Source organism: Tiliqua scincoides, chromosome 2, assembly GCF_035046505.1.
Source record: "Tiliqua scincoides isolate rTilSci1 chromosome 2, rTilSci1.hap2, whole genome shotgun sequence".
Lineage (NCBI taxonomy): Eukaryota > Metazoa > Chordata > Lepidosauria > Squamata > Scincidae > Tiliqua > Tiliqua scincoides.
The window spans coordinates 115,344,119-115,369,678 of NC_089822.1; the positions used below are offsets into that span (position 1 = coordinate 115,344,119).

The window sequence follows — 25,560 nt, forward strand, 5'->3', positions numbered from 1 at the left end:
CAGGGGTGTCAAACATAAGGCCCAGGGGCCGGATGCGGCCCACAGAAGCTTTTCATCTGGCCCCGGGGCTCTCAGCTGCTGACTAATGCTGAGGTGACACTGCTGAAAGGGTGGCCCGCATGATAATTGGACTCTCCCATATCTTGAAATATGGTCAAGATTTGTGTATTTTCTCTCCTGTCATTAGCAGCTAATGAGTTCCTACACGAGAACAGATTGTTTATTTCTGGTTTTGGCCTGTTTAATGACATCACTTCCTGTGTAATGACATCTCCTCTGGCCCTCAGCAGGCATCATGAATGCTATTCGGCTCTCTGTATGAAATGAGTTTGACACCCTTGCTCTAGCCAATATGTGTCCTCCACAGCCTGCTTTTCTCTGTTTCTAATTGGGCCTTTCTAAAAATTTGCAAAGTCATTTTCTGAAAATATGCTCCAGGTTTTGAAAAGATACACTTTATTGAAAAGATACACAATGAGACTACAATGAGAATACAATACTTTCAAAAACCTACTTAGAAATGCCATATTTTCTCTCTTAGATCACATATGTGACATGCTCTGAAAGTTCAAAATATTCCATATAAATGCATTATATTATTATCACCTCTACCTCCAGAATATCACTTCCTGGCACAATTTTCTCCCCACCCTGAGATTGATACAATCTCCTGATTTCAACCTCTTTTTCCACCTAATATTCCACAAGCAAAATGAGCAGTGATATAACTAAAGGAGGATGTTGTCTCTCCCCAATCTATGACAAGATTGGGTCATCTCATTGTATCTTCACAACAATCCTGTGTGATAGATTAGTGGGGGGGGGGAGAGAGAGAGAGACTTGCTTGAGGTCATCCAAAGAACTTCATTTCTGAGAGGGGATTTGAACTGGAATTTTTACATTCAAGTTAACCAATAATCTAGCCTCTTAATCTCATGGGTTTCTCTGGTCTCCTGATTAGCTCCATCCTATTTATATTGCCCTCTTTCCTACCCCCCTCAAAAAACCCTTAGCATTGGAGAATCAAAAGTTGTGTTCCTTATTTTGGGGGATTGGGGAGTACCTGCCTGGTCATTTCAAGGTCCAGAATTTTTGAAGGCCAGAGGGTTGAACTAGAATCTCTCTTGCAGCCAGTATCAGCTACCAGCAAGGTCAAGTAACTGCTTGGGGACCATGGATGTTTGAAGAGGCCGCCATGACACCAGCAGATACAGAAAAAGTGGGAGAGAGGGAGAGAGGAAAAGGGTTCAATTTCTGGACATTGCTCTGTTGTATCCAGGACAGCAGTCATAAACCTTGAGTCATTCTCTTCTGCCTTCAGCAGTACTAAGAAGATCATCAGGGAGGGTGAATGAAGGACTGCATGAGTGGTGAATCCTTGCTGGGAGTCAGGCAGTTCTCTTCCTTGGGATAGGAGTGGCCACTATGGCCTGCAGTCTTATGAACACCTACATGGGAGTAAGTTCACCTGCTGAACCAGGTGATACTTCCTTCTGAGTAAACATGCAAAGGATGACACTCTAGATCTCTTTTTAGTGGGAGGCCTACAACTGGTATCTGTTCAAAGCTCTTTTAGCTGCCCGCCTCAAATTTTAAGCTGAAAGACACTTTTCAGAGGAGAGTTCTTCTTTCTCCCACTTGTGACTAACTTCTTCCTGAATATTTCCCTTGTTTCCTTCACTCTTTTATTTCTCTCTGTCTTCTCACATAGTGCCCAGTGCCCCTGAATCTTTTCATTTGGACTATCTGTCGGATACAGCACTGATGCTGGAGTGGAAACCCCCGAGATTCCCCAATGGAATTTTACGAAGATACGTATTAACATACCAGCAAGGTGAGCCTGCAGAAGGTTTTGGCTTGAAAGGGGGTTAAACTATAGAGGGCAGATGGAGGCTTGAGGAGAAGCTTCCACACATCACATTTGAAAGTCTAATTATTATAATAAATAATAGTAGTAGTTGTCATAGTTGTCATAATTGTATTTTTAGAAGGATTTAAACAAACACAAAACACACAAAAACAAACACAATAAATATACCTAAGAGGGAGCAGCAAGATGGCGGTGAGTCAGCAGCTCATCCTTGACCTCCTTTCCTAGCTTACTACAGAGGCTCTTTAATTTGTTTAATTCAGTTTTGGATAAACTCCGACATAACTCATTTTGGTGTGCTAGATACCCTACTTTAATTGGGGAAGCATGTCTAAAAGAAAGAAGAGACATTAACAAGTGACTCCCCAGGCTCTTCCAGCAAGGCTCCAAAACAACTTTGCCTGGAGGAGGTGTTAGCTGGGAAGAAGTCAGTGGGTGAGAACAACTCCTCTACTTTTACCTCTTCTAATAGATACATTTCTCTGGGTTCTGAGCCTGTGATAGAAGGAGTTAGAGATAACAACTTAATAGATGAGGTTTTAAAAAATAATGATGCTGTTCTGGTGACTCTGGTGACTCAAGCAAACACCCCAAAGACAGGCTTATTAAAGGAGGCAATGAATGAAACAACGGCAGTTCATAGACGTCTGCTCCCAGGAACATATGCTGATTCTGACTTTGGTAACTCCTCCTTTTTATCTTTGTTGTCTGAACACTACATAGCTTCTGGCTTGTTAATTAATGCTGTGTTTCAAAAACTTTGCCACACCTCCTGCCAGCTTGACTTGTTACAGGAATGCTTTAACACAATAGACGGTTTCACAAAATCCTCTTGCTTCCCAAAGCTGACTCAGTTGGGTACTATGAATGATTCCCCAAGACTTGATTCTGTGAGTAAAATAGCATCAAAGAACTACACATGCCAGTAGCTTTACCTCTAATTCATGCTGCTTCCAACCTAGTCAAGTTATTATGGAAATTGGGAATACCTTAATTGAGGGCGCAATCCTAACCCATTCTAATCCTAACCCTTTCCAGCACTGACATAAGGGCACTGCAGCTCTGAGGTAAGGGAACAAACATTTCCCTTACTTTGAAGAGGCTTCCATGAGTGACACCCAACTGCAGGATGCAGCACATGCCCATTGGCACCACTATGCCAGTGCTGGAAAGCACTGACATAAGGGGTTAGGATTGCGCCCTAAGAGGAACATGTGGGATAATAGTTGGGCGGTACTTATTTCCTTGAGCAAACTACTTCGAGTGGACCTCTTGCAAGTTGATCTGGATAAGGTCTACTGGTTTTCTGACAGGCCTTACAAGAAAAGGGTGCATTTAACATTTACATCTCCAACAATTCCTCTGACCTTAATAAGGATGAGGAAATGTTTGACTTCCTTAAGAATAAGATCAAAGAGGATGTTTGCAATCCTCTTTGGTAAATACCCTCATATCTTCTTAAACGAAACCAAGCAACCTTATCTACTGATTTGGCTCCATCCAACACACCTGGTAACTCCCAGCATTCTGCCCAGACGTCTGAGAAGTCTCCACAAGATTCCTGTAGTAATGAGCAAACAAATCAGCAGATCAGTTATTCAAAGGAGGGTTTAAATAATGGAAATTTGGACAGACTTATGAACTTGACTTAGCACTTCTGAAATAGTTTAGACAATTGGATTCATGTCACAGATCTGACTGCTCATAGGCCTATTGATATGGTGATCGGGAACTACACTACTTCTGTTCCTCCAAATGCTCTGGCAAGCTGTGAATCTTCACAAAATAATCCCTTAAAGAAGCTGACAGGTGGTGGGACAGTAAATAAAACCAACTCTAACGACCCAGCCTCTGACTGCTCTAATGGATTAGCTCCTAAAGATTCTATTGAAGCTTTCTTGTTAAATCCCGACCTGGAGGAGGAGGAAATTATTAACAAACAGCTACAAAAAAACTTCTTTGCCCTGAACAACAGAGGGTTGTTAATGTACTGGAGAAAGTTAAAGAAGAATTGCTTAAGAATATCGATGTGATGAGGTCGGAAGAGGAAAGACTGTCCAAAGAATCTTCTAATCTGCAACATCCCTTAACCAATACCAGAACGTCCAGGATGGATTTTACAGTTTTTACAGATCTCCTTCAACCAAACAAGCACGCTCAGGAAGATTTATCAGAACAACTCCAACTTCTACACCCCAGACCTGCTGTTATGCCGGAAGGAGATGCTGAAGTAACAATCATTGCAACAAGTGGCACTGTATCCAATGAAGAATCAACAAACTCTTTTAGGACCCTTCCAACTCTATGATTCTATGAAATGAAGAATCATGTATCACCTCACTACTGGACCAACTGGAGTCTGATGAGCTCGTGATTGACCAGAAGGTCATGCAAACCATCAAGGACTTACCTCAGGAAGGATGGCAAAAAATCATTGACTGCTTAGCTCCGGTGTCAAACATAAGGCCCAGTGGCCAGATGTGGCCCACTGAAACTTTTCATCTGGCCCTTGAGCTCTTCGCTGCTGAGCAGTGCTGAGGTGAAAGGGCAGCCTGCATGATAATTGGGCTCTCCCTTATCTTGAAATATGATCAAGATTTGCATATTTTCTCTTTTTTGCAGCTAATGAGTTCCTAAGTGAGAAAAACCTGCTTATTTCTGGTTATGACTGTTTAATGACATCACTTCCTACTGAATGACGTCATCTCCGGTGCTCAGCAGGCATCTTGAATGCTATTCAGCCTGCTGTATAAAACGAGTTTTACACCCCTGACTTAGCTGATGTTAAAGCAGACCTTCTTGAACATTCTGTCCCATTTTATGATGACCAACAGGCATGTATGCATTTGGAGATAGAAACTCCCTCTTTAGATATCAATTCAAACTGATGCCAAATTTCGACTGATTATACACGTGCCAAAAGGCTAGTTAAGTTACTCTCCTGAAATATAGCAGGGTGGGTGACTAAGTTAAAGGACAGTGACTTCCTTAAAATGATTAGGGAAAATGACATAATTTGTGTGCAGGAGACTTGGATGCCCTCTCCTATTACGTTTGAGGGCTATTCAGTATTTGAGCTCCTGGCATCTAAGGCCACAATTCTAACCAACTTTCCAGCACTGACATAAGAGCAATGCAACTCCGAGGTAAGGGAACAAATATTGCCTTACCTTGAGGAGGCCTCCATGACTACCCCCTGACTGCAGGATGCAGCACATGCTCCACTGGGACAGCTATGCCAGTGCTGGAAAGTTGGTTAGGATTGCACTCCAAATCCCGCACTAAAGGAAGACCATTTGGCAGTCTTGTTAATCTAATTCAGGGGTGTCCATAGTTTTTGGCAGGAGGGCCATATCATCTCTCTGACACTGTTTCGGGGGGCCAGGGGAAAAAAATAATTAATTTACATTTAGAATTTGAATAAATTTACATAAATTTACATAAATGAATATATTAAAGATGAACTTATATGAATGAATGAAAGTCTTGCAATAGCTCAAGGCCTATAAAAGGCCTTGCACAAAGCAAGGCTGGCCTTTCCTTTGCTGCTGCTGCTACCACATCACAGATTGGGAGTCCTCGAGGGTCGCGAGTGGCCCCAGGTCTACAATTATGAACTGTGCGATTTGGTCTACAATTATGAACTGTTGACAAGCTGTTAACTTCTCTAAGGGGTGCAAAGATTATCAAGAACACCAAATCAACCCTAGCTTTACCAAATTCTTTAAATAACACGATATACCCTCTGAAAATGGAGGTTCATAGAGTTTATCAGGAATTTAGGGAAACGGGGTAAGGATTTATTAGCTAGGTATCTTGAGTTACAACAGCAGCTACGTGCAGTGGTCACCTGAGCGCAGCAGAAACTAAATTTTGCTAGGTGGATTGCTATGCGTAGAGCTATTATTGACCATAATAACAAAAAATTCTGGGAAGTGGCTGGAGGCTTTTTCCGCCAATCTTCCTCAAGCACACCCCCTATTTCACCCTTAACATGGGTGTTAATGTCACACTTAACGTTATAGGTCACTATACTTTGAAGAGCAACAAGTTTTGCAGCATAGAATTCAGAAGAGCTTAGATAATGTGCCAGATTGGCCCCCGGTTTCCTCTACTGAAATTCTGGAGTCAATAGCCCAACTTAAGCCCAAGAAGGCAGCAGGCCCTGATTCTATCCTACCTGAATTTATAAGGGCTGATTGTTGGGCTCCCGCTCTTGCCAATCTTTTTATCGTGGTTGACAGCTCTGGCAAAATACTCAATGCCTGGAAGAAATCAACATTAATTCTTATCTTCAAAACGGTGATAAAAACACCCCAAACAGTTACCGGCTGATCAGTTTACTTTCATTTCCAGAGAAAATGTATGCCATGCATCTTCACCAGAAACTGCTTTCTTGGTTATATGAGAATGACATATTGGGCCCTGAACAATCTGGCTGCAGGTCTGGGCAATCTACTCTTGATAATTGCACTGTCCTTTCACACTTGATAGCGAAGTATACAGCCCACTATAATTCTGCATTATACGCTGCCTTTTTGGATTTAAGGGGGGCTTTTGATTTAATCAGTAGAGATCTTTTGTGGTCCAAACTGGGAACCTTGGACTTGGATACAAGATTATTTTTCTTAATTAGGAGTCTCTACACAGACGCCTCCCGTCAGATTAGGCTATCTTCTAATGGGACCTTGATGGACATAGTAATGGTGAACAAAGGTGTTAAGCAAGGCTGCGTGTTGACCCTTTTCAATCTGTTTTTAAATTATCTAGCTCCCTTATTAACGCACGGTAGAAGTTCATCCACCCAAAACTGGTCAATTAGTCCTGCCTCTACTATTATCTGCGGATAATATGCTTTTATTAGCACGCACAAAAATTGGTTTAAAGCAGCTAATCTTGACATATCTAAAATACTTTGATCAAAACAAGCTGGCCCTTAACTTGGATAAATTGAAATTAGTAGTCTTTGGTCGTTCCTGGAAACTGACAACATGGAGCTTTGAAGGTCATTCCATCCAACAAATGAAAACTTTTAATTATCTAGGAGTTTTATTTCATTTTAGGCATTTGTGGACAGCACACCAACAATCAGTGATTCAAAAAAGTAGTGTAACAGCTCAAGCAATTAGTCAATTTTTTTACACTTGGGGAAATTCTTTTTTATCTGCAGTGCTTAGTGGCACAGCTCCTATATGGCATCTCCATTTGGATCTCTGCATACTGCATGTTGGTTGAGAGGATTCAGTCTCTCTTTCTTTATAAAATCTTTACAGTACTCTGATGTGTACTTTACACTGTTTTATGTCTGGAAGCTGGGCCACACAAAGGAGATTCTTTAGCTTGGCTCCGCTTCTTCAAACACTGGTTCAGAATTGGCTGTGCCACTGCAAAGGACCTTCTACTGAAAAATATTCTAGAAGACTCCTTTCACCCGCAAGGATTGACTTTACTCAGTAAGAAAGTCTTATCCTTAGGGCTTTCCTTGGATTTGCTGGGTATGGTGCCATGCTTATTGAAAAACAAGAGCTTCTAGCTAAAGCCAAAAAATCTTGTTCTCCGCTTCACTTCAGATTAACTTGGGCGGCTGATTTCGGTAGTAATTATTTAACTATCATAACGAATTCATAAGAACATAGAGTGTTTTCCTAGCTAGATTTAGTTCTTTCCCCTTCAATGAGAGGAAAGCCAGGTTCAGTGCTCAACAATCTAAAGCATGTTGTTGTGGCTCAGGTTCCTTTGAGACACTCTCTCATATTTTACTAAATTGTGTCTGTGATTTACGGAGTCATTACTTACGCCCTCTTCTTGTGTCACTTAATGGATTGAAATTGATATCGTCAGACAGTTATTAACCAGCAGGAATGAGGTTGTATCAACTATCATGGCTGAGTATCTTTAATATATCTATATAGGAATTGTCTCTAGAAGCTGAGTATAATCCATGCATGACATGGATATTTTTTAGGACTAATATTTGGGTTTTATCATCTGTGCCATTGGTTTTCAACCTTTTTCATCTCAAGGCACACTTACAAAGCACTAAAATTGTCAAGGCACACCATCATGTTTTTGGCAATTGACAAGGCACACCATACTGCCAGTGAGGGGCTCACATCCCTTATTGGCCTTACTAATAAATGACCTTCTCCCAAATTCCTGTGGCACACCTGTGGACCACTCATGGCACACCAGTGTGCCACGGCACAGTGGTTGAAAATGGTTGGTCTATGCCAATAAAGGTTTGATTTTATTTAATATACCTAAGATTTTTTTAGTTACCCCTAAACATGTAAAATGTGAATGCAACAGACCTGTCTCTGTAAACGTTTATATCATGTTTCGCCTTCTTTCTGAGGCTTGATTAGGGAGGACACATAACATATTGGACTGTTAGTGTGCTGATGTATTTATTTGTAATGTGCAGTTTTGCCTTAAGTTCCATTGATTTCAGTGGTAAATATTTAATGGCTGTGGAGGGTTAACACCTCCACTGAAATCAATGGGATTCAAAGGCATTAACTTTGGCTGGATCCAGCCTTGTGCTTTTTTCCCTTTTCTGGATTGATGTTGTGGAGACCTGTCCCCTTTCTGTTTTCTGAGATCATTTTAAATATTTGAAAACTCTCCCTGTGAATGCAGTTCTGGTTATGCAGTTCCTTCAAGACTGCTCCAAGTGGCTGAATATTGCCTACTTGATTATACCAAGGTCTGTAATCTTTAATTCCCACCCTTCTGCCCTTTTGTGTCTAGTCAATCAGACAGTCAACGTGACAGAAGTAGGTCTCATCGGCAGCATCAGCATCCCACCCGACCAGTTCAGAGTCAACCTCAGTGACCTGATCCACCAAGTGCCTTACAAGTTCTACTTGTCTGCAGAAACTACAGAGGGCCAAGGAGAGTCCTTTGTCCTGGAGGAGCATGCAATGCGTGAGTCAGGTAAGTGAAGTCTCACAAATATTTGCTCCTAAACTAATAGTTTTAGATAGAAAATGTCTGTGCAAGAATCATAATGACTTCCTGTTTAAGAAAAGTAGACAGTACAGTTGCTTTTAAGTGGAATGGGTTCTTCTTATCCTAGTGCAGGGATGTCCAAAGTTTTCAGCACAAGGGCTGCATTGAAGATCTGACATGGTATCAAGTCAGATACCATAAATAAATAAATACATACATGAAGAACAAATCTGCTGAGAGTTTGATTGAATGCAATATGTGGGTGGGGTGGAAGGAGGAGGAGAGCAGAGGGCAAAATTAACTTTACTGAAGTGCATAGAACTAAGAACCAGCTGTTTACAGGAAAAAGTGTCCAGGATTCCCCCCCCCCCCCGCACCTTACTAAGGGCACAAGCCTAACCAGATCTACTCAGAAGGAAGTCCTATTTTGTTCAATGGGGCTTACTCTCAGGAAAGTGTGGTTAGGATGTGGTTAGGATGTTAGGTTAGGTGTGGTTAGCCTAAAACACACAGAACTAAGTACCTCAGGCCCAGCAGAGTTGCTGGATTTCACAAGGCACCAAAACACACCACTGGCAGCTTATTAAAATACACAGAACTAAGTACCTCAGAACCAGCAATGTTGCTGGATTTCAGTAAGCACCAAAACCCCCAGACACCTTATTAAAATGCACAGAACTATCTCAGAACCTGCAGTAGGCTGCAAGAGACATCTCTAAGTGTCACCTATAAAGCAAACTCTGAAACAGATCCTCACCCCACCCCCAAAGGGCTTATTTAAAGCTGCAGAAGTTAATTTCTCACAACAAGCAGCCTGCAAGAGACATCCCTGGGTTTCACAAACACCCATACACATACACACACACCGATCTCGCGCACACACACACACACACACCTTTGATCTCTCCTTTCACTGCAGCATGGTATAAAGATGGGCTTTTGGAGGGACAGGCTCTGGGAGTGGGGGGAGCGGAAGCAGGGCTTTTTAACCTGGCAGCTGAAACTTCCAGTAATAAGGGAGAGGAGGAGGAGCTATGCTGGTGCACAGAAGGGCAATGGGGGGCAGGAACTAAGAGAAGGGAAAAGGGGAAAGCAGCGCTTTTGCAAGTTTCCTCTCACTCTTTCTGCTCATACACACACAAACTCCAGCCTCCCTCACAGACCTGACTGAGGAAAGCAGTACTAGGGTCAGTGATAGGAGCAGCAGCACAGTCTCTTCACTAGCAGCCTCTCCACATGGTTCTTCTTCCGTGGGTCTCTGCAGTTTAAATTCATGTGGTTCCCTGAGTGCCCTGAAGCTTCCAGGCAAGCTCTCACATGACCTGCAGGGTTCTGCAGAGCTTACACTTGAGCTTCAGGATTCTCAGGTGACCTGCACAGCTCGTGCAAGAGCCCTGCAGATCACAAAGGTGCTTCCATGCTCTCTCCCAACCTGGAGGTTCTGCAGAGCTCGCGCAAGAGCCCTGTAGTGATTTGCAGGCCTCTTGTGAGAGCTGTGAATACCTCGCACAAGCTCTGCAGAGCCCTGTCGGTTGTGCAGGAGCCTGGAAACTCGCGCCCAAGGTCTGTAGGGCTCAGGCTTAAGTGGCTGTGGGCCGGAGGGTCTTTGTGGGGTTTGGGTCTTCGGGGGACCGGATCCTGGGTTTCTGCAGACTGGTTTTGGCCCACAGGCCTGGGTTTGGGCACCCCTGTCCTAGTGGATCACCAACAAGTAGCTATGTTGGTTCATTTGGAAAAATCTATAGAAGAACAAAAAACAACACCTGTTTAATAATGGTACAGAGTGAACTTTTTGAGTCCAACAAAAGTTTTCCTCAATGAAAGGAAATGTTTGTAGGGAGAAAAAGATATGGAAAGGAGCCAGGTGATGAGCCTGGGAGTTTAACTCCAGTTTGATGTTCTGGTTTGCTCTCAAATTGTGGTTAGAGCTAGCTGGAATTTGCAAGGCTGGACATAATAACAAATCCTACTTGAAGATAGGAAGGTGAAAAATTCTTCCCTGCACAAATGAAAGGGGGCTTGAGGCTCACAATCCTACAACAGGGACTGATGGGAGTATTGCCAACTGACCATTGTTGCTTTTTGCTTTTGAGCTAGTTGCCAGAAAAGCAAGGAGGAGGCACCCTTTTTTTCCTTTTAAAAAAAATGCTGTACACCTTGGCTAAATAGACAGCTCTTGTGCCAAGCTCTGCCCTTGGACCAACCAAGAAATGTCTAAGCAACTCAATGGATCTAAAAACATTTTCTGTTACATTATACAGCAGTGTTTCCCAAACTGTGGGTTGTAAACCACTGGTGAATTACAATAGGTTTTGACCCTATGTCACTGGGCCCAGTGCAGTGCTCCTGACATGATCTGGTTTGGTTTTACTGTAAGTCAATTCTGGTCACTTCTGCAAGCCATTTTGAGACCTGCAGAGGCCAGTAGAGAGGGTCGTGGATCCAGCACAACCCAGAAAAGTCTCTTAGGCTTCCCAATAAGGCATTATAGCACTACTGGGAGTATCGCTTTGCGACCTACCATGGGGGTTGAGGTGGGTCATGGTGCTGAAGAGTTTGGGAACTGCTGATGTTGAAGAAGAGCTGGTTCTGGTTTTGAGACATTGAAGTTGCTGGTGCCTTTTTTTTCTTTTTTGATTGAAGCACATACCATCAGAAACAAATATAGAAGCCTTGCTATCTTTCTTGTTTTGTGATTATGGGAGTGTTTAAAACATTGCATGGATTCCAGAGCATATGCCATGTGAACTGACTGAGAGGTGCTGGTCCTCAATATGGAAAGCAATGCTCATGGTCTCTCATATGGGAATTATCCTTGGGTATATGGAGAATGGAGTGGGGTTTCACAGTGGGGTAACTGCTGCTCCTTTCAACTCTCTTAAGACCTGATAAATGTGAACATAAGAACAGCCCCACTGGATCAGGCCATAGGCCCATCTAGTCCAGCTTCCTGTATCTCACAGCGGCCCACCAAATGCCCCAGGGAGCACACCAGATAACAAGAGACCTCATCCTGGTGCCCTCCCTTGCATCTGGCATTCTGACATAACCCATTTCTAAAATCAGGAGGTTGCGCATACACATCATGGCTTGTACCCCATAATGGATTTTTCCTCCAGAAACTTGTCCAATCCCCTTTTAAAGGCGTCTAGGCTAGACGCTAGCACCACATCCTGTGGCAAGGAGTTCCACAGACCGACCACACGCTGAGTAAAGAAATATTTTCTTTTGTCTGTCCTAACCCGCCCAACACTCAATTTTAGTGGATGTCCCCTGGTTCTGGTATTATGTGAGAGTGTAAAGAGCATCTCCCTATCCACTCTGTCCATCCCCTGCATAATTTTGTATGTCTCAATCATGTCCCCCCTCAGGCACCTCTTTTCTAGGCTGAAGAGGCCCAAACGCCGTAGTCTTTCCTCATAAGGAAGGTGCCCCAGCCCCGTAATCATCTTAGTCGCTCTCTTTTGCACCTTTTCCATTTCCACTATGTCTTTTTTGAGATGCGGCGACCAGAACTGGACATAATACTCCAGGTGTGGCCTTACCATAGATTTGTACAACGGCATTATAATACTAGCCGTTTTGTTCTCAATACCCTTCCTAATGATCCCAAGCATAGAATTGGCCTTCTTCACTGCCACCACACATTGGGTCGATACTTTCATCAACCTGTCCACCACCACCCCAAGATCTCTCTCCTGATCTGTCACAGATCAGGACCTTTTGGTTATGCAGAACTCATCACTGAATATAGAGAAAAGGCAATTGAAATAATGAGAACATAGGGCCCAATTCTATTAATTGCATTGATGCAGCCATGCCAACAGGGCATGCACTGCATCCTGCAGTGGGGAGATGCCTTCTCAAGATAAGGGAACATTTGTTCCCTTACCTTGGGACGGCAGCATGGTTGCATTAATGCTGGCAAGTTGGATAGGAATGGGCCCTTCATTAGTTTACCTTCCTCAGAGATTGGCCTCTACACAGATCTTTTGCATACAGATAGAAATGGTATTGTCCATGCAGAAGTTTTACAGTACTGTCATAATGGCCTCAGTGCCCGTTTACACCCTTCCTATCTGACCCTGTTTTTCCTTTTTTTGCAATGATGCTATGAGTTCAAATTCCCTGGAGGGATTTTAGCTTGATCCCAGACAAAAGCCTTTTGGAAATTATGGTGAGACATAGCTGTATGGGCTACAGAGAGACAATGATGATTCCTGTATTGTTCCTTGAACACAGGATCCAGGGCTGCTCCAGTTCATACATAATGACAAACCATGGTTCATAGCTATTTGAATGAGCATCATGCTCATGTGCTCTCTCCTCCTCTCACACACACCAACTCAATATGTTCCTCTTTAGTACAAACCATAGCTTGCTGGTTAGGGGAGGGGCCAAGGCTCATAGTGTTGCTGGTGTCCTGGCTGATGTCAAGTGGGGATTTGGCCTGTGCAACACAGCTCTGTTCAGGACAAAAGAGGGAACTGCAGGGAGGCAGACCTTAGATTCAAGATGTAAATGTTACCTGACCATTGGGGAACAGTAACCAAGCTGTGATCTGTTACTTTGTGCATGTTGGGGGAAGACTGCCAAGCAAGTCTGACACAGAAATAATTGATTTTCAAAGAGCAGACTTCCCACAAATGAGGAGACTAGTTAGAAAGAAGGCTAGAGGGAAGGTTAAAAAGACTCAGATCTCTCCAGAGTGCATGGAGGCTGTTTAAAACCACAGTAATAGCGTTTTAGTTGAAGTATATACCCTGAAGGAAGAAGAGCTCTTCTAAGTCCAGGAGCATGCCAGCAAGGCTAATGTTAGAGAGGCTGTAAAGGAGGCTGTAAAGAAGCTTACTTCTGTAAATGGAAGTCTTGCTCTTATGAGGAAAATAAAAAGGAACATGAAGTCTGGCAAAAGAAATGTGAAAAGACAATACAGGATGCCAAGAAAGACTGTGAGGAGCATATGGCCAGCAACACTAAGGGGAATAATAAAATCTTTTCAAATATGTTAGAAGCAGGAAACCTGCCAGAGAAGCAGCTGGCCTGCTGGACAGTGTTGGGGGGAAGGGGATATAAAAGGGAACTTAGAGATTGCCAAAAAAAAAATAAAAAAATAAAATGAGCTCTGTCTTCATGGCAGAAGAGCTTGGGCAGATACTGAACAGCTGAGCTGAACAGCTCCATCTGACTAAAGAATTAAGGCTACAGTCTATATGCACTCAGATAGAAGTGAGTCCTATTGAACTTGAAAGGATTTACTTCTCAGTAGACATGCATAGAATTGTGCTGTAAGTCAAATAGAGGTTCAAAGAGAAGACATTTCATAACAGAAGGGGACAAATTAAAGATCAATAAGTCACTGGGCCCAGATGGCATCTGCTCAAGAATTCTTAAGGAAAATGAAGTTGCTGATCTTCTGATTAAAATATGCAACTTGACCCTTAACATGACCACTGTGCCAGAGGACTAGAAGATAGCTAATATTACACCAGTGAGGTAGCCATGTTTGTGGATGAGCTTTTCTCAGTGGTGAAGTCCAGAAGTGATTGTGAAAAGCTCCAGATCTCCAGATTGTGAAAAGATCCAAAGTAGTGGAATGGGTAGCAGAATGGCAGATGAGCTTAAATATAAGTAAATGTAAAGCAATGCACATTGGAGCAAGAAATCAACATTTCACATATACGCTGATGGGTTCTGAGTTGTCTGTGATGGTTTCGAAGAGGAATCTTTGGGAGCTGGTGGAAAGCTCAATGAAAGTGTCAACCCAGTGCATGGGATCATTAAAAAAGGGATGCTTGGGATCATTATAAAAGGGATCAAATAAAACTGTCAATAGTATTATGCCATTGGATAAATTGATTGGTACTGTGTCCAGTTCTGGTTGCCACATCTCAAAACAATGTGGAACTGGAAAAGGTACAAAGGAGAGAGACCAAAATGATTAGTGAACTGCAACATCTCTCTTACAAGGAAAGGCTGCAGTGTTTGGGGCTCTTTGATCTAGAACAGGGGTGTCCAAACATTTTGGCAGGAGAGCTACATCCTCTCTGACACTGTGTCAGGGGCCAGGCAAAAAAAGAATTAATTTACATTTAAAATTTGAATAAATTTACATAAATGAATTTATTAGAGATGGAACTTGTATGAATGAATGAAGGTCTTGCAGTAGCTTAAGGCCTATAAAAGGCCTTTCCTTTCCTTTGCTGCCACTGCTGCATCACAGATATGAAACAGTAAGCAGTGGAGGGAACCCTCGTCCCACAGCTCATGTCGAACAGTCACCCTCACTCTGAGAGCAGTTGCGTCAGGCCAGAACGGACTCCAGCAAGTCTCCAGCGGGCCAGAGGCTCATTGGAGACTGGGGGCTCCCTGTGGGCCAGATTGAGAGCCCTGAGGGCCGCAAGTGGCCCCAGGGCTGGGGTTTGGGCACCCCTGGTCTAGAAAGAAGGTGCCTGAGGGAGGACATGTTCGAGACATATAAATACTACCAGGAAATAGATAGAGGGAAGTTCTTTTCGCTATCGCACAACACCAAAACTAGAGAACAGCCACTAAATTTGAGTGGCAGGAGAGTTAGAACAGACAAAAGGAAATACTTGCATTTCTTTACTCAGCATGCAATTAACCTGTGGAATTCCTTGCCCAAGGATGTTGTGATGGCACTTGGCCTACATATCTTTAAAAGGGGATTTCATATCTTTAACGGGGATGGAAAAGTCCATCACAGGTTTGTCACGTCCATGGCAGGGGTCCTAGTGCCTTCACGATTTGGTTTCAGGAAGTTAAAGATTTACCAACTGGGGAAGGACCATAGTGGCCTTTGAGTTGCCTTGCAGAGTCAATTTCTTTGGGTGTGTAGCTTTACCCTCATGGGGTCCTTGTTACAAGGACCCTCACAACATCCATTTAACATGAGTTTCATTGGGCCATCCGCTCCTGGCTGTGGCTTGACTGCTGCCCCTTCTGGTTCCCCTGCTGGCCCCTCCCTGGTGTTGGACCCGTCAGGCCTTGCCTGGGGCTGTAGTTTCTCCAATAGTCCTGGAGTGGGGCTGATTGTGGGGAGGGGCTGGTCCTGGGAGGGGCTAGCTACCTTAGCTTGGTCTGGTTCCCCTAGCTGCTTCCTTCCTCAGCAGTTTTCTCCCACCTCTGGGCCACCTGGGTGAGGACTCCTTTGGTGCCTGGTCTTCTTTCCCCTTCCCGGCGGGGTAGTGTATACCCTGAAGGAAGCTCCGGCCCCCTAACAGAGAGGCACCTAGCATCCCTTCACAGTAGGGTCAGGCAAAGGCAAGATGAGGGGTTGCTTCCGTCCGGGCCTCCCTGTCCGTGGCAGTGAGCACGCTGCTCGATCCCTGAGCCCCCAGCTCATGACACTAGGCCTGGCTGGTCGGCTCATGCCCCACTTCCCATCGGGGTCTCTGGTGGCTGGGTGCGGTACCACAGAGGAGTGAGCACCCACACTCCCACACGACAAGGTTAAAGACATTTTTACTATATGTATATCCATGTTTTAGAGGTTTCTTTCTGAATGCAAATACAAGGGAGTAGCAACAGGATACATATATCTTGTTGTCTTTGTGCTCCCTGAGGCATCAGGTGGGCCACTGTAAAGCTGTAATACAGGAAGCTGGACTAGATGGGCCCTTGGCCTGATCCAGCAGGGAGTGTCTTATGTGAAGACTAGAGTTCTAGGCATCTGTTGCATAAAAATGGGAATTGCTTCTGTGTGGAACTTGCTCCCTAGATCTAAGCTTCTCTTTCACTCTCACACACACACACACACAATCACAATCACAATTATCATGATGGCTATTCTGTCCTCCAGGTGCTTTTAAAATATTTGTTCATTCCACTCCTTATTCTGTCTTTTCCCTTCTCTTCTTTTTCTTTCTTTTAAAAAATGTGTTTCAAATAGATCCTAATGCAGTTTTATTGTGTTATTTTTTGTGTTGTGCTAAATGGAGTGGGACATTATACAGATACAATTACTATTATCTGCATGTTTTAGAATGTATTTTCATCATGACTACGAGGACTAGAAACTTAGGACTGGTTTTTGCATTAATTTTTATGACTGCCTTCACTCATGAGAATAGTTTATTTGCCTATATGCTGGAAGGCATATATATGCTGGAAGGCATCCCTGGGGGCTGGGGATAAGAATAGGCCCTCAGTTTGGCTGTACTTGTCGTAAGAGGCGACTAAACAGCCACCGGCTAGATGGGACTCATTAGCCTGGGAAGGCAGCTCATCTGAGAGAAGGAAAACTCTGATCCCAAACCTCCACTGCCTTGTGGCTACATCCAGTTATGGAAAAGGCTTCAGGAGTCAACCTCGAGGCAAAATCCCTGAGGCAGTTCATGGCTGAACACAGTCACGTTCTGGCAACTCCTGCGACGTCGCTGGAACCAACCGTATTGGCCTCTGCCTTTCCATTGGACCATTTCAGCGACGTGGAGAGGGGGGATTTGCTGCATGGGTAACAGCCTATCCTCCATACCTACTTTACCCAGGCTTCGCGCTCTGGAGAGGACACTCTGTTCCAGAACCACCATTCAGAGCGTGACACCATAGTCTTTTGAGACTGAAGGATGCCAACAACATGCTGGAAGATGTTGCAGATCTCAGTCTGAGATGAAGTACATTTATAGCTCATGGAAGTTAGCACCTACATTACTTTTTACTGCTCTCCTGTGGAAGGATCCCCCCTGCAGGATCAAAGCCTCTAGTCATGAGGCAAGCAGCACAGCCTGGGTTGATCTTCCCAAAGGAGAGGGTCAGGCAGATGTGTCCAATTCATACAGGGCCAGTCTAACTTAGAGGCAAACTGACCATTCACCTGGGATGCCAGGTTTCCAGGGGTGCCAGCTTCAGTTGTGTTAATATCTTGGAAAGGGAGCTGTTGCCTGCACTTATTAAGGAGGCATACCAAGGCAGCGTAGAAATGTGTGGGATGGGTGCTATGTCTTGCATTTCAGGGGACAGCTGAAAGTCTGCTGATCTTCATTGGATCTCCAACCAGTCTCCATTAGTTGCCCAGAGCAGGAACAAGTGACAGACTTTAACAATGAACGTGAGAAGATAGTCCCTGTCACATCATGTAGAACTGCCTGTCTCCTGCATTCTTCAGAGGAGGTCCTCCTGCGCACTATTCTTGGAGGTCCGATGGTGGTGGCGCGCGAAAGGGCCTTCTTGATGGTGGCACTCATCCTATGGAACTCCCTGCCAAGGGAAATGCAATTTTCTCCTTCTCTGCTGGTGTTCTGCTGCTTTTTACTAAGGTTTTTATTCCAACAGGCCTTTTGATTTCTGCAGTTAAGCTGTTTTGTTTGGTTTAATTTTTTTTTATAATGAAGTGTTGTTCTGCTGCTTCTACAAAGGTTACTGTCTTTTTGTTCATGGGACTGTTTTATTGATTTGATTTTTAATACTTTCTTATGTTTGCTGGTTTGGGCACATCTCTGATACGGAAAGCGGGTTATAAATTCTTTAAATAAATAAATGTCTCTCAGCCTGACCCCCTCACAGGGTTGTTCTTAAGATAACAGTGGGGGAAGAATCATGCCCACCACCCTGAGCTCTTTGGAGGAAGATGTGAGAGATAAGCTGTTGCTATACTGCTTCACAGACATTGTGATATGGGGGGGGGGGATGTTAATTCACCTAGAGCAGCAAAACAGATGAACAACAGACATAAACTGCTTGAGGCAAATTCATAGTTGGGATGTCAAACTGAAGAAAACTGAAAGGGCCAGGCAGAGGAGGTGCCAGAGCTGGCAAGAATGGATGTGGCAGAGCCTGAGAACAAGTCAGGGAGGAACTGACACCACATGGCAAAGTTTTGAACCAGTGCACTTCATGGAGAAGGGGTGCTGAACAGAGCTCTGCAGGCACATTTTTCCAGCAGGTAAAGACATTGTTTCAGAGGTGGGAAGGGCAGTGGTTGATCAAGTTGAGAAGGGCTGCCACAAGGAAGAAGGTCAGGGAAAACTGCGCAGGGTCCAGGAGACTTGCGTTTCCCAAGGCTAGTGTGATGGCTTCAGCAGCAAGCAGCAGTGGTTCATGTAGTGCTTCTCTGCTTGATGGGCAGCATTGAGGAGCACATGGGAGAGGGCTCAGATGCCCTTACTAGGATGCAGGCAGAAAGTCTTTGGAGTCATAATGTCACCAAGCATATCGTGCCACCCTGAATATGTTGCTGTTCTTTAAGGAGGACCTTCAGTAGTTCCTCCGGTTGCACTTTGCATTGTAAGTCTCTTGAATGAAGGCATTAAAGTGTTAATAAATTCCCTCTCCCCGCCTCTATGCCCAGTGAACCTGTCTTTTGTGAACATCAGTCTGAGTGAGACTGGGGAGAACTTTACCACCATCATCTGGTCCCAGCCTCCAAACCAGCGGGATGTGGAGTTCGCAGTCCATGTTATGAGCAAAACTGGTAAGAGCAAAAGGGTAGGATGGTGCCCTTCTTAAGGTTGTGTTCCCTTAAGGGGACACAACGGCAACCTTCCCTCCTCATATTTGTCATCACACATAAGGTAGGATGTTGATGTTGCTGTAATTTTACACATGACGGAACTGAGGTCAGAAGATGGAGACTTGCCTAGGGCTATGGTCAGCCTGTGAATGCATGCCTGAGCCAAGCTCTTAAAAGGCCTACATATTTAGCAGTGTGAGCTTATCTTGGCCACAAGAAATGAGCCAATTCTGAACTAACTCTTCCCATCTAGTAGAGAGAGGCAGATTGCCCAATGGTAGGGTTGGACTGCTATGCACATGGGTATATGACAACAGAACAGAGTCCCACTGTTGCAAAATGGCCACTGGCAGCACACCATGTGGCACCACTGGCATCACACCAAAACCGCAGAAGGCTTGCCACCAGACCTGAAAAAGTAGATCCAGCAGTGGTGGGGGCAAGGGGGGGAGGAATGAAGGTGTTCCTATGTGAGGTGGGAGGCGGATCAGGGGCAGATGGGTTACACTCATGTGTGCTAATATCCTAACCCCATCCGTCTTCCTTACTGCTGCTGTTACACCCCCTAGAGTTGCGCCTGTTAAACAGCAAGCATAGATCACAGGAGTCCCAGTAGAGTTCACTTGTATTCACTCACCCCATCCAAGGAAACCTTTTCAGCTGCTCCCTCTCCTGTGGATACAGCATGCTGGGGTAGTGGTGGGTAGGACTGGACTATCAGACACTTGTAATTACAAAAGTAGACTCTCTTTCCTACTGGAGGAAGGAGGGCAGAGAACTTTCCAGCCAAATTTTTTATATGACTTAAAATTTGGATACCTTATCATTTGAGTTACAAGTTAATGAGGTATTTAAGATCTGTTGTAAGTAAGGCATTCTTCCCAATGAAGAGCGGTATCTGTCCCCTTTCAGGGTACTATCCCATGTTTTATTTCAAACGATTAAGAACTCCAGAAACCTTGTTAAAGACAGATTATTATTAAGGATTGCATGAATGAAGAGCAAAATCCCTAAGGGTGCAATCCTAACCACTTTAGGCTGGTGCAAGTCCTAGGAGGATTGCAAACATGCTGTAAAACATGTTTGCACCTCCTCAAAAGGAAGCTGCATGGAGGTGCGCTGGAGTACGGAGGCTGCATCCAGCCTCCACGGCAGCTTCCCCAAGGTAAGTTGTGTCGGCCAAGCTCTGCCAGAGGCGGGAGGGAGGTATTCGAGGGTGGGGGGAGGGTGGTCCCAAGGAGTGGGAGGTGGGGCTGGGACTTGGCTGTTATCCAGCCATTCCTAAGCAGTGTGTCACCTCCAGAGGTGGTGCAAGTCTGAGGTGACCCATAGGTGCTGCAGTGGCATACCTGGGGGTAAGGGGAAGAGTTACTAACACCCTGTCTTGCTCTGGATACAGCACAAACCTCTTGGCCTGCCTGTTCCAGTGCTGTCCGGGATTGCGCTGCACAATGTACCCAGAACAAGAATGAGGGTGTCACAGGGGTGCTGACTGTAGACAGTCAAAAGTAAAGCTGGGTAAAGCAGAAGCTTCCTAACTACCGCAGGGCTGTTAAAGGATTTGAACACAGTAAGGTCTCTTCAGTCTTTTTCCACATTTCAACAGATAAAGAACCGTGGCGTATCGTAGGGAAGGCCAGCTCCAGCCAGGGTTCATACAGCATCCCAGACCTGCAGCCTGGCAAGCGTTATCTGGTCCGACTTGTGAAAGTGCACCGAACGGGGGATAATCAGACCATCTGGGAGACAGATGTGGAAACCGAGAATGTGGGTGAGTGACAGCAAAGGCCAAGACTCCCCTTGGGAGTCCGCCACTCTTTGCATGCTCACGCTTTGCTTGTTGTTAACTTACTTGTTTGGTTGGGATTGGATACTGATCTATCCTGGAAAGCTCAGTGAGGTGAGTAGGCAGTGGGTGGGGAGGGGGATAGAGTAGGAGGATCTGGAGCATTTTTGGATGGGGAGGGGAGTGGATCTGGGGACAGGGAGGGAGTGAATCTGGTGGCAGTGGTGCACACCAGATCTTATCCCCTCCTTTTCAAACCTCCCTACCCCTTTTCTCTCTTTGGATATACACCAGCAAAATAGTTGACCTGTATCCAAGGAGACTCATTGGCACTAGGGTAGTCTTCCAGGAGGTAAGTGCAAAATGTTTGTACTTACCTCTTGCAGGTGATCTAATTGCCCCCCTCCCCCACTGATGCAGTGTCTACTTTTTGATCAGATAAGAAACCTTTATTGGCATCACAGACAACAAATAAAACAAGCAAAAAAGAGACAATAAAATAGCCTAAAAAATCACACATCTTTCAATTCACACAGAGCTGTAGAAGACACACACAGTTCCCCCCTTCACAGCTTCTCAATGATCATAGCTCATATATTATATATTATATTATATATCTATCTATAATGGAGATGTTTGTGCCTACTAAAAATCAGACAGATGTTTAGCAGTCATACAAATGCGTTCTTGATCTCTTCCTGCTAACAAGAAACGCACCATGTCCTGCCCCTCCCACCCTGACAGGGTAACTATCTGATCTAAGTTTTGTAGTTGCAAATTATTATATAAGCAGCAAGTAAACATCATATGCGCAAGACTCTCAACAGTACATTTATCACAAGGACATGATCTTCTACTTATCTCCATTCCTGAAAATCTACTCCATAGGAGATTAGATGGAAATATATTGAACCTATAGGCTGAAGGCTCGGTGTTCCTGGGGACTGGTCAAACAGTATAAATAATTGCAGCTTGATTCTTGCGCCCAGGAGAGATGAAAAAAAGGGGGTGAGCAAGTTTTTCTAGCTGCTGCTGTTAGTTCTTGTTTTTCTATATCCCACAATCTAATACTTACTGTTTTATATGAAGATATTAGAGGTAAGGTGCCTGTCAAATCACCTGAAAGACCTAGTTGTTATATTTTTTTTATAAAATTGGGATAATCCTGGGGATAGAAAAGAATCCCTCAGAACGTTTTGTAACAGGGGATCTTCATCTGCCTGGTAACGGATATTCATTCAGGTTTTAATATACCTGGCCCAGGCTATCGTCTCTATTTTGTCCTGACTCAAGACATAAAGCAGCATAAGGTGCGCAATGCGCCACAGCAAAAATTTATAAAGAAATGCTGCTTGAACTTGCTCCATGAGTTTAGAAAAACCTGTCATCTACACTGGGCTACCATATAACAATCGAGCTATTATTTTAGTATTAAAAACCTTTATGGCTGATGGGATATAAGAGTTTCCCTGGTTTGCAAAAAATCACTATCTGTGGCAGATCAGGAGAGAGATCTTGGGGTGGTGGTGGACAGGTCGATGAAAGTGTCGACCCAATGTGCGGCAGCAGTGAAGAAGGCCAATTCTATGCTTGGGATCATTAGGAAGGGTATTGAGAACAAAACGGCTAGTATTATAATGCCGTTGTACAAATCGATGGTAAGGCCACACCTGGAGTATTGTGTCCAGTTCTGGTTGCCACATCTCAAAAAGGACATAGTGGAAATGGAAAAGGTGCAAAAGAGAGCAACTAAGATGATTACGGGGCTGGGGCACCTTCCTTATGAGGAAAGGCTACAGCATTTGGGCCTCTTCAGCCTAGAAAAGAGGTGCCTGAGGGGGGACATGATTGAGACATACGAAATAATGCAGGGGGTGGACAGAGTGGATAGGGAGATGCTCTTTACACTCTCACGTAACACCAGAACCAGGGGACATCCACTCAAATTGAGTGTTGGGAGAGTTAGAACAGACAAAAGAAAGTATTTCTTTACTCAGCGTGTGGTTGGTCTGTGGAAATAGTCAATTGTTGCATTAATCAAGCGTGACAGACCGACTTTAGTACGTGACAGCAAAATCATATCATTTGCATATAACAGAATAGGAATCTGAAGTAAAACCTAACTTTGGGATGTGAGCATCTATAGAAGTTAAGAGAGGGGATAAATTATTAAGATATAAATTAAAAAGTGTGGAGGCAAGTACGCACCCCTGCTTACTGGTACTGCTTCACTCCTTTATTAATTTGCACCGGGTCTGACAAGATGTTAGAGGCAGCAAGTCTAATATGACAGCTATTAATAAAGATTTTTTATCAGATACAGGAGCCTACTTTTCAAGTCCCAAGTCCACCAGAATGTTCCATAATACCTTTCAATTCACAGAATCAAAGGCAGCTTTAAGGTCCAGGAACACAACATATAAACAGCCTTTAAGCTGTCACATACTTAACAATTAAATGAGATAGGACTATACAGTTAGTCATGGTGGACTTACCGAAAACCTGTTTGCTCAGGACCGATGGCGTTGGTTTCTTTTGTCCACTCTGTCAGTCTATTACAGGGGTGCCCAAACCCCAGCCCGGGGGCCTCTCTATGTGGCCCTCAGGGAGCCCCTAGCCTCCAATGAGCCTCTGGCCCTCCAGAGATTTGTTGGAGCCCACACTGGCCCGATGCAACTGCTCTCAGTGTGAGGGCAACTGCTTGGCCTCTTGAGTGAGCTGTGGAATGAGGGCTTCCTCCACTGCTTGTTGTTTCACGTCTGTGATGCAGTATCAGCAGGAAAGGAAAGGCCAGCTTTGCTTTGTGCAAGGCCTTTTATAGCCCTTGAACTACTGCAAGACCTTCATTCATTCATATAAGTCCATCTTTAATATATTCATTTATGTAAATTTATTCAAATTTGAAATGTAAATTAATTCGGCCCCCGACACGGTGTCAGAGAGATGATGTGGCCCTCCTGCCAAAACCTTTGGACCATCTATTAAGTAGATGTTTAGCATACATCTTTCCTATCACCGATAACAAACTTATAGGACGATAATTGCTAAGCTGACTCTTATCACCTTTTATATATTGGTGCAATAATTGACTGCTGCCAAGCTTTTGGCATAATTCCAATTTTATCAACACTTGTGAATAATTCTGCTAAAATAGGTGCCCACCAATCTGGTTCTGCCTTAATTAATTCTGGTGGTACTGCATCAGGGCCTGCTACCTTGCCTGATTTCACTTTTACAATAAGACTTTTTATCTCATCTGTTGTTACTGGAGGCCATTCCTGTTTATTATCCAGCAGACTAGAATCATGGGTCTCCACAGGCAAACAGTCATCATAAAACATTCCCCTAAAATACACTTCCCATGAATGGGGAAGAATCTTTGTCACAGAAGTGTCATGTCTCTGATTAATTCTAGCAATTACTTTCCAAAAGCACCTTGTATCCTTAGACTGGATAGCTTCCAACAATGAATTCCAGCATGCCTGATTATAATGCTGTCAACTAAGAGCCCAATCCTGTGCTCGGTGGCACAACTTCATGCCTCCAAGCACTGTTGCAAATGTGCCATAAGGGACGTTTGAGAGCCTCTCAGCCAGACTGCCGCCCATGGTAGCCCAGCTTCGGACCGCCGAGCTGTGGCACAGTAAGTGGGGGCAGGGACGGGGATGGGGAGGAGGTGTTCCAGGGAGGGGGAGGCCCTGGAGGCATTAAAGGTTCTGGTATGTCTGGGCTTTAGAAAAGAGAAGGAAGGCAGGGATTTCATAACTCACATGAAAATTTTAAGAGTTAAAAACATAAGAGCCAAAGGCCCATCTAGTCCAGCTTCCTGTATCTCACAGTTGTCCACCAGGTGCCTCAGGGAGCACACAAGACAACAAGACAGTGGCATAGCTAGCGGGGGCAGGGGGCGGTCCGCCCTGGGTACCACCCTTGGGGGGGTTACACCACAAATGCCCCAACATCGCTAACATCACGGAGGTTAGGAGTAACCCCATCATGCTATATATAGCATTGGATGTTGAATTTCCAGCAGAATGGAATGCAAAAAAATGGATTGAAATATCTCCTTTCCATCAAAAGTTATGGCCAAAAAACCGGGGGGGGGGGGGAAATGCCTGGAACCCTATGGAAAATGAAACTGAGCCATATCATGTGTTTACTCGCAAGTAGGCAAACTTGCCATAGTTCGTCGGAAAGGGCAAGTGGAGAGGAATCCAATGACACCAGAATGGTTCCTATCCAATGAAAGCAGCCCCCAAAAAACACCCAAGAAAAAAGTCCCTCCCTCCAAGCAGGCAAATGTATAGAGCCCTATGGAAAGCGAAAGTAAGCCACATGGTCGCGTTTACTCACGAATAAGCAAATGTGCCTTGGCTCCTAGTCAAGTCAGGCAAAGGGGAATGCAAGGCTAGCTGTATGGTCCCAATCCGATGAAAGTGGAGCTCAACAAATGCTCCAGAAGGCAGCCCCACCCCAAAGAAT

General features: G+C 44.4%; 1 protein-coding gene across 2 annotated transcripts in view; it reads left to right on the forward strand.

Moving 5' to 3' along the window:
- The window catches only part of L1CAM (L1 cell adhesion molecule), a 116,510-nt gene that overhangs the window by 73,129 nt on the left and 17,821 nt on the right, over positions 1-25,560 (forward strand). For both annotated transcript variants that reach the window (XM_066613299.1, XM_066613300.1), the window contains exons 20-23: positions 1,712-1,834; positions 8,621-8,806; positions 19,131-19,253; positions 20,899-21,063. In XM_066613299.1, coding sequence (XP_066469396.1) covers positions 1,712-1,834; positions 8,621-8,806; positions 19,131-19,253; positions 20,899-21,063 — 597 coding nt within the window. The remainder of the gene's footprint in view (positions 1-1,711; positions 1,835-8,620; positions 8,807-19,130; positions 19,254-20,898; positions 21,064-25,560) is intronic.